The 9,683-nt window shown below is 32.5% G+C and overlaps 1 protein-coding gene across 1 annotated transcript; it reads left to right on the top strand.

Moving 5' to 3' along the window:
- The first annotated feature begins 5,001 nt into the window (after positions 1 to 5,001).
- Positions 5,002 to 8,764, top strand: LOC111911655 (ribonuclease MRP protein subunit POP4). The gene is made up of 9 exons (XM_023907406.3): positions 5,002 to 5,352; positions 6,464 to 6,608; positions 6,689 to 6,724; positions 6,826 to 6,905; positions 6,975 to 7,228; positions 7,335 to 7,403; positions 8,091 to 8,149; positions 8,255 to 8,356; positions 8,620 to 8,764. Exons 2-9 carry the CDS (start codon positions 6,473 to 6,475, stop codon positions 8,715 to 8,717), a joined length of 834 nt encoding a protein of 277 aa, XP_023763174.1. The 5' UTR covers positions 5,002 to 5,352; positions 6,464 to 6,472; the 3' UTR covers positions 8,718 to 8,764.
- The last annotated feature ends 919 nt before the right edge of the window (positions 8,765 to 9,683 follow it).

Genomic DNA, 9,683 nt, shown 5'->3' on the forward strand with positions numbered 1-9,683 from the left:
TTACAAGGAATGCGTACCAGGAACCAGGTGCTACACATCATTCAGAAGTATCTGTCCTTTCGGTGGCGGGAGGAATGACGAAAGCAATGACGTAAAAAGTCACTATTATTGAAGACATGATTGAGGACACATGTCCTTTCATTATGGAAGAATTGTAATTATTTGTCATTTGTCTTTTATAATTATTATTGTCAAAAAGTAGTGTCTAGGATGTGAAATAAAGTGTATAACCCTCAATAGTCTAGGGGGCTATATTGTAAATATGTATGTCGTATTGCAATCAAACGATTACAACTCAATTATGTAACCGGCGTCTTGAGCCTATAAATAGGGCTTTTGCCCATATGAAATAAACAAGTTAAGTTTGAGTGTTTAAGACTTGAGTGGATTGCATCTCACGCCTCCACCCCCGAATTTTTCCCGTTCCCCCGCCCCCGAATTCTCTAGCTTCCCACCCCCGCCCCCGTTTAGGTTGACTTTTTTTTGGTCGAAAGAAGGTGTTGTTTAGACTAAAAGAAGTTATTTTCAGACTAAAAGAAACCATTTTAGGTAAAAATAGTTATTTATATCATAATTTTATATGTTTAAAATAAAAAATATTATAACATCTCAAAAACGTTATACTAACAACTTAAAAACATGATATTTTATTAAATTTTGGAAGTTCAAAATCATTGCTATTGTTTATTATATTTTAATAATTAATATATATACTAACAAAGATAATATATTAATCGGGTCCCCATTGGGGGTTCGGGACGAGACTACATATCCCTGCCGCCGTCCCCGAAATTAAAATGGGGGTTAACCTTGCCCCCTCCCCCGCCCATATCCCCGATTTTTTAAACAAATATTCCCCATTCGGGATCGGGGCCCCACATGATTTTTTGACATCCTTACCAGACTTATAGGGCTAGGTCTTGTCTACAACTTTAATTCCGGTTTAAAAAATAGATGATTTTGTATCTAACTATATAAAGACAGACGCAGATCTATGAATAGGAAATGTTGTACTAGTATCTACAGGACCTAAATTATCAACAGGCTCACCAAGCACTTAATGGAGCTCCCGTATCAATTACGTCAATCTCTCTCGTTAGACCATCTGTAGCACTCATAGCTACGACCCTAACTCAATTGTTTCCTAATAATTGTTGTACCTCACAAGTCACATTAATTGGTTGACTGCAGTATCTCGACCCTTAACTATCAGAACGTTATAAATATCAGACATTTTACCTGACGGAAGGGCTACATCTAGTACCTAGTATCGGACCATTGATTTGGGCGATATAGGGGTGTAAGCGAGACATGCCAACTCGTGAGAAACTCGAGACCGAATCGAAAAATACTCGAAATCGACTCGACCTTAATCGAGCCGAGCTCGAGCTACTCAAGTACCTTATCGAGTCGAGCTCAAGTACTAAAATACTCATCTTGTACGGCTCGCGAGCTTAGTCGAGCTTAGTGTAATTTACATATATGTCATTTCTTCAATTTATTAATTGTTATTCATTAATCTATTCTTAATAAAATACTCTTTGTTTGTCCACATGTCAAACTTTTACAACTATGGTTTGCCACGTGGCAGAATATCAAAGCATTTTACTAATAAATTTCCCGCTCATATATCCTCTTCTTTGATTGATTTAATGAAATTGGTAAATATCCCCTAATATAAGGAATTCAATTCAATTTAATCCCTAAAATTGTGCTTCTGTTTTTGAAAGCTACTCTCTAAGCACACCAATATATTCAAATGTATAATTCAAATGTATAATATCCTTGAAAAACAGAAACTGTATTTAAAATTTAATTATCTTATATCACATACGAATATATCCTTGAAAGCTACTCTCCGATCTACTCTAATAAATGAAGGTTTTTTGTCATATGTCCTCTTCTCATTCATTTGGACACATGACATTTTGTAAAATTTTTAAATTAATTATTTTTCACTTGTCATTTTATTGTATTTTTCATTTTATTAAATTAAAATTCAACATTTAATGTGTAAGGTAATATATATGTAAGGTATTTATTAAAAATGATGTATATATGTAATGTATTCAATATATTAAAGCCTTATTAATTTTAATAATTCAAAAAATTTCTCATTTTTCTTACAAATTCAAACTTTTCAAATTGTTAAAATTTCATATTTATTTTTTTTAAAATAAACCCATGTAATGCATGAGTCTCACACCTAGTGAACAAATATTTCTCATTTTAATAGAAATTAAACTCAATTTTATCCTCTTATCAAATAAAATTGATAACAACATTTAAAATAACCCACAATGCGTATATTGTCTTTGTTTCACAAAATAAAATTACATATACGGTCCCTTTAAAATAACCCACAATGTGTATATGGTCTTTGTTTCACAAAATAAAATTGATAACAACATTTAACATAAAATCGACATCCACTTTCTTTGTTTGACAACAATATACAAAACAATCTACAAATTTTATTTTAATTGCATATTTTTTTTTTCTTTTTTGTTATAAGGATAAATTTGTCCTTTTCAATTTAACGTACAAAAATAAAAATACAACTTAACACTATCTAACACATGTTATTATATTAATATTTATGTTATAATTTAATTAAAATTACTTTTAAAATTCTTATCCGTGGTGCCTTATAACCTAGTAACATAATAAAAAAAAAAACTAAAAAATCCCTGATATCTCTATCTGTCGATCCATCCTAATTCCTAAAGTCCTAATTCCCAAACCCAAAAAAACCTTTAGGGGGTGTTTGGATTAGCTTTTTAGCTTATTGCTTATAGCTTATTTATGGTGGGAATAAGCAATAAACAATAAGCATGGGAGAGATGCTTATTAAAATTAGCTTATTTAGCTTAATAAGTTGAATTTTATCGAAACATTCAAATTAGCTTATTGTGGGAATAAACAATAAACACTTTTTTTTCCTATCCAAACACCTTGATCCTTTTATTCCCTTAGCTATCGGCTATCGCCTTATCCCCTACCCCTATCGTTCAGACCTTCACAAATCGCAAAACGCGAATCGCCATTCGCTAGCATCTCCTCCGCTGCTCCACATATCGGTTGCCGCCTGCCGGTGCACTATCTGTGCTCGTCGCCGCTGCTCCACCATCCTTAATCGCCACCATTCATAATTGTCGGCCTCTACTTCATCGATGGTTGCTGAGTAAGAACGAAGAACGACACATACATACGATTGAAGTTGTACTTGTAAGTCCATATTTCTTTCTTTTTCTTACAGTAATATTCGATTTCCTATTGTGTCTTGGTGTATCTATGTGACAGTCGATTTCCAGCTTTCAGTTCCTTTTGTATCTTACAGTAATAGTCAATGTGTATGTAAGTGATAGTCTCGCTTACACCCGGCGATACAAGTGTCTTTTTGTTAAGCGTAGTAACCCCATAATTGAATTGTTACTTTGAGGCCATTATTTGATCTGATTTACGTGAGCCCACAACTCCAATTTCGGCCAATTATGATCCCCTAGAAACATTACTTCTTTTGACGAAACCGTCTTAGGGGCTGTTTGTTTACCTCTTAATTGAAAAATTAAGAGGAAACCTCTTAAAAATTTAGATATAGGGTGTTTGATAGCATGTTATTTTATGCCACATAAATTAAAGGGAAAATGACTTAGGAGGGTAACTACCTCTTATCCGTGTTCACATATTGGCAACTTCTTCTTTTTTGTACATAATAAAGCAACTAACTTGTTTTAACTGTTTAAATTACACCAATATTACGGGCTAATACCTGTTTTAACCGGTAACTCAAAGGAAAAATGACTTAGGAGGGTAACTACCTATTATCCGTGTTCATATATTGGCAACTTCTTATTTTTTGTACATAAGAAAGCAACTAACTTGTTTTAACCGTGTAACATCCCAAAAATCATGACCAAAAATTTCTTTTTTAATTTTAATACTAAAACCATAATTGTCAAACCATTAATTTAATAGACATCGGGCCCCGACCGTCATCTGGCTCCGCCTGGCATCGAGCCCCGCTCGGTATACATATCTGTCTCTCTTAGGCCACACATAAAGAAACATACTCTATTGTATCCTTGTCCTAAGAAACATACTCTGCTAATAATGAGATACGAAACTTTGTCCATACTCAGCTAGTTCCAGCCAGGGCTTCAGCAGTGCAAGGTGAGTCTCCTCACTGTGTGAATGTGTCTAAGGCCACAATGTCAGCCCATGTAGTCTATAAGTAGGAAGACCCGGGGGTTAGCCATAGGGATTGTATGCTAGTATGTTATTCCAGACCAAGGTCTGATGTCGGGCGGGTGCCCGGGGAATGTTTGCATGTTAGATTATACTTGCTGTCTGTGTGATACTTGTATGTGCCTGGTAGGGAGTTAAGTGTGGGCGATGTCCTGTATCTCATCACTAGCTGAGTACGGACGATGTTCCGTATCTCATTATTAGCAGAGTATGTTTCTTAGGACAGGGATACAGTAGAGTATGTTTATTTATGTGTTAGCATGTTATATGATTGTATGTGTTTAGCGGGCGGGGCCCGGAGATAGGCGGAGCCTAAGAGAGACAGATCTGTATACCGAACGGGGTTTGATGCCAGGCGGGGCCCGATGCCGAAGTATTAAATTAATGGTTTGACAATTATGGTTTTAGTATTAAATTCAAAACAAAATTTTTGGTCATGATTTTTGGGATGTTACACAGTTAAACACAAGTTAGTTGCTTTCTTATGTACAAAAAATAAGAATTTGACAATATGTGAACACGGATAATAGGTAGTTATCCTCCTAAGTCATTTTCCTTTTGAGTTACCGGTTAAAACATATATTAGCAGGTAATATTGGTGTAATTTAAACGGTTAAAACAAGTTAGTTGCTTTATTATGTACAAAAAGAAGAAGTTGCCAATATGTGAACACGGATAATAGGTAGCTACCCTCCTAAATCATTTTCCATAAATTAAAAAACACCTTTTATTTCTCATGTGATTGCATCCGGAGAAAAAAAAAAAAAAAAAAGGGCACGCGTGCCCACAACGACGCAGACTCTTTTTCCCCTCCCAACCATCAACGACGCCTCTCCTCCACTCCACACTGCTACAACTCCGATCCCCTCTCCTGCCGCCGCCGTCGGATTCGCCTGTGGCGCCTTCGTCTCCTGCTCCAGCTGCATCGCCTCCGGCATCATCTCCGGGTTTTCCCTTGATATTTCAGCCCCACTTTCCCTCTTCTCTTTCAATACACACGACGTTCCCTCACCCACTCCATCTTCGGAACCAGCCGGCCGGATCTTTCGCCAGTGCCGTCATCGCCGAAGCCATCCAGGTCCCTCATCGACAACTCAACTTTTGGTAAGGTTATTTTTCCCCTAAAACTCGATTATTCTATTTCAATCCCAATCCCAAACAGCATTCAAGCACGATGGTGAAAGTAAGCATTTTGTGTCGCTCTCTCCATCAATTTTTTTGGCTTGATTTTGTCGATCCTACCCCTTGTGTTGTGGCCCCTATTCATCAAAGTGATTGCTACTTGTTAGGTTATATTACAATTTTGATCTGATGTGGTCTATATGTGTTCATTCGAACATACAGCGAATGGTTTTACTTGATTGAGCATACTTGTTTGATTGGAGTCGAACGCAATTGAGTCAATTGTGTTCATCGGAGTCAAACATAAAAAGTCAAAATTGAATTCTTATTTGTTGATTCAGTGAATTTCAATTCTATTTTTGTTCATGTTGATAGCGAATGGCTCGATATTGAGATTGGGAAGTCAGGTTTGATACCTGGATAGCGAAGATGACACAGTCGATTGGAATGATTGGAAACTATTGGCTAGTAATTATAATGAAATATTAGGTTCTTTAGTTTTCATTGTATTTTTTTTTTTTAATATTGGGTGTAATGTTTAGCATCCTACTTCCATGGATTTTTTTTCAAAGATATGATGTTGTAACTGAAAGAAATGATACAAAAGGGTAAAATTGTCATTTTTATCATTCAGCACCAAAATTCAGAGGTTGCTCTTTATTTATTTGATTTCCCAATTTATCCTTCTAGACTATTAGAATAGCATCTAAGGTATAGCAAAAAACCATTATATTTTGGGCAGTTTTGCAGTTTAACCACTAATACAATGTTTCAATAAAACCATATAAGTTTCATCCATTTTCCAAATTAATCATTTTCAGTTGATATAACATGTCAAAATGGTAAATTTTGGAAAAAAGTCTGAAACCTTTATGGTTTGATTAGAAAATGTTAACCCAATGTTGAGAGTTAATTACAATTACATTTGAATTACATAGAACGCAAAAGTTTTTCCAATAGTTATGATTTAAATGGACCTAATTGAGGTTATAGAAAATAACACAAAATATTTTCTAAGGATATGTGATTTAAGTTTGTAATTTTGTTGAATGTAGATAGATACACTGAAAAATTATAATCTGAATTGACAAAGGACACAACCATGGAAGATTCAAAAAATCGTGCATTTGATGCAATAGCAAGAAGAGAAGCTCATGAGCTTCAGTTACAACAAGAACACAAGAACAATAAGAGAATTCTAGAAAGTTCTCCCGATTTTAAGTCAAAATCAAAGAAAGGTTATTGAGCTATAAATTTTATATTTATTTGGTTTTACACTTAATTTCGTTTGATTTTTTTTTTCTTTTAATCTTTGTAGGCAAATATTCTTTCTCAGTGCAAACGACTAAAAGAGGTGCAAGCTACAATTCTATATTCTGTATAGATTTTGTTTTAGAAAGTCAAAGTCAAAGTCAAAGTCACATTCAATCGTATTTTTGTTGCCTAATTATACAGATGTTGAAGAAGATCATCATCCTATATATCTTCCACTCTCTCACCCTGTACATGAGAATTTAGCAAAGTCGGATCTTCAGGTCTTTATTTTTATTATTTATTCTTTTCATTTTTTTTTATTAAAGTATTTCAATAAGTAATTTATACAGGGAAATGTAGTGGACAAAATTTTGCATGAACTTTTACAAAGTGGAGATTCTGCTCAAAATTACATGCAAGGATCAAGAAGAATGAAAATTGATAATCGTGTTCATCTTGATAATAAAATAAAAGACAATAAAAAATCTGGAATTATTACACTTACAAAAGCGTTACAAAGCCACTCAAAAAGATCAAAAAAACACATGTCGATGAAACAACACAAGAAATATGGGTCTTTGGATTTGCCTCAAGAGCAGCATAAGTTAGTTTTTGTTTTTATTTTTATTTTTTTTCCTTTTTTCAAATTTATGTTTGTTAGAAGTTATATTTTTTGTTTTGAAAAATATTTATTTTTATATTGTTTACAGCTTTGAAACGTTTAAACCGATGCATGAAATTTGGAAGGGGTATATAATGCAACTTTTGAAGAGTGTTGGGTAAGAGTTCTTTTTTACTACTTTTTAAATTTTATTTTGGAGTAAATTACAGAAATGGTCCCTGTGGATAAAGGGCAAACTGGTCATTTTTAATATTTAATCTCTTATTGTTAAAGCCAAAAGGGACCAATGGTGTAATTGTTTGAAACCATGGGAACACCAAGTTTTAACTTTTCAAAGATTGGAACAAACTACAGGGACCATTTCTGTAATTTACTCTGTAAATTATGAATATATTAAAGAAAAAGAAAAATACATTAAAAAGGGTATAAAAGTCATTTTACATGGGTCAAAAGGACCGACTACTCAAGAAATTGAAACCACAGGACTATCCTTCTCAACAAAAAAAGTTAGGGACTGAACCCGTGACTTTTTGTAAAGCACAGGGACTATTAATGTAATGTTGTCTTGATTTAGTTTTATTTAGAGTAAATTACACAAACCCACCCCTCTTTTTATTAATAGCAATAATAATAAACACGTAATTATAATTAAATTAGTAAAAAAAAATAGACAAGGGGTAAAAAAGTCATTTTAACTTGGGGCAGGTACCAAATTGGATACCAAAGCTGAAAAAGGTTACAAAAAAGGACTGAGCGTGGTAAAAAGTGAAAACCACAGGGACCATATTTGTAAATGATTATATTTATTTTTCTGATTTTGTTGCAATTCTGATGAATGATTCAGGAAAAGCCAAATGGCTCAATGCCTTCTTGGTGCAGATCTTCATGGTGCATTTATTCTAGGTTAAAACTCGTAATTTCATTTTTTTTTTCAATTATATTTTATTCTGAATATATTTATATTTCATTCAAAAAAAAAAAAATTGAAATTCTTTTTGTTTATTGCAGTTGCACAATGCAAAATGGATGGGTTCACTGGAGTGAGTGGGATCATGATTCGTGAAACCGCAGAGACATTTGGAATAATCACAAAAGATAATAAATACAAAGGTAATTAATTAATTATCATCTCTTTTACAAAAAAACACAATTTTTTTTATTATAAAATTTCCATCATTTTATCAGTTTAGCCACTTGATTATTTTTTATTGTGATTAAATCATTATTCCTTTTTTCCTACCGTTTAAGAAAACCTATTTTTTAACCTGGTTTTGATATTATCAAGGCAGAATACAAACTAATAATAATAATAAATAATGATAATGGTTTAAACTGTCACAAAAAGTATAATGGTTTATAATTTGAAATTTCAGTTGTGGTGAAGAAGTTATCTGTATTTATGCTCCAAATTGATTGCTGGAAGATTACACTACATGGAGATAAGCTAACTTCTAGGAAAATTGGCCAATGATTTCACAACTTTATGCAAGCTTCATATGAATATAACCCACTTTCATATTTTTCTTGTCGGGATTTTATATATATATATATATATATATATATATATATATATATATATATATATATATATATATATATATATATATATATATATATATATATATATTAAGCCTCTATTTTACATGGGAACACTTCTATATGCGTATTTATTTCTAAAATTTACTCCGCGTTATTTAGTTATGAAATTTACATTTATTAAAGACTAGGTTATAACTCGTGGAAACCTCGGTCGGTATATTTAAAATTTTTATATAGATAAAAAATAATAAATGTCAAAAAAAAAAAAAAACAAAGATATTGTCATTGTAAGTAATTATGAATTAATTTGTTAAGCAAAATAAACATAATAATGTTATTAGGATATGATTTTGTATTTTCAAAATTTGAATTTGAATTGAATTTGATTTGTTACCATAAAAAAAGAAAATAATAAAAATCATACGTGGCAAAGAAACATTTTAAAAAATTGACGCATGTCATTTTTAGGTTTCATTTATTAGAAGAGGTAGATGTTTGATTATTAATTATGTTTCTAATCAAGTGTGTTGTATAATAACATTATAATAACCAGAAAAATATACAAAGAAGCCAACGAAAGCAAGTAAATCTTTGTTAGACCCGGGTACTGGTTTTTAAGAGCCAGACTTTCACACCACTTATCCTTTTAGAAAAAAGGTACGACATCCAGCACAAATATGCCTATGAAAAAAGGTTATTTAAAGAGATCCCTAATTCTTGAAAATCATAATTAATTTGTGAAATTGAAAACCAAGTCCTCGGTAATCCACGTTTTGCCAACAGTTTATCCTTCCTAATAAATGAAAATAATTTTGCCACATGTCACTTTCTCATTAACTTGGACACATGTCATTTTTTGGTAATTTTGAATAATTTTTTTTCCACTTGTCATTTTCTC

This window comes from Lactuca sativa, chromosome 3 (assembly GCF_002870075.4).
Source record: "Lactuca sativa cultivar Salinas chromosome 3, Lsat_Salinas_v11, whole genome shotgun sequence".
Lineage (NCBI taxonomy): Eukaryota > Viridiplantae > Streptophyta > Magnoliopsida > Asterales > Asteraceae > Lactuca > Lactuca sativa.

What these genes read in the sequence shown, in the direction of transcription:
- LOC111911655 (XM_023907406.3), top strand. Translation starts at nt 6,473, where the DNA reads ATGGAAGATTCAAAAAATCGTGCATTTGATGCAATAGCAAGAAGAGAA. An exon ending in AGTGCAAACGACTAAAAGAG is followed by an intron (nt 6,725 to 6,825) that starts GTGCAAGCTACA and finishes CTAATTATACAG; the next exon opens with ATGTTGAAGAAGATCATCAT. An exon ending in TCATGGTGCATTTATTCTAG is followed by an intron (nt 8,150 to 8,254) that starts GTTAAAACTCGT and finishes TGTTTATTGCAG; the next exon opens with TTGCACAATGCAAAATGGAT.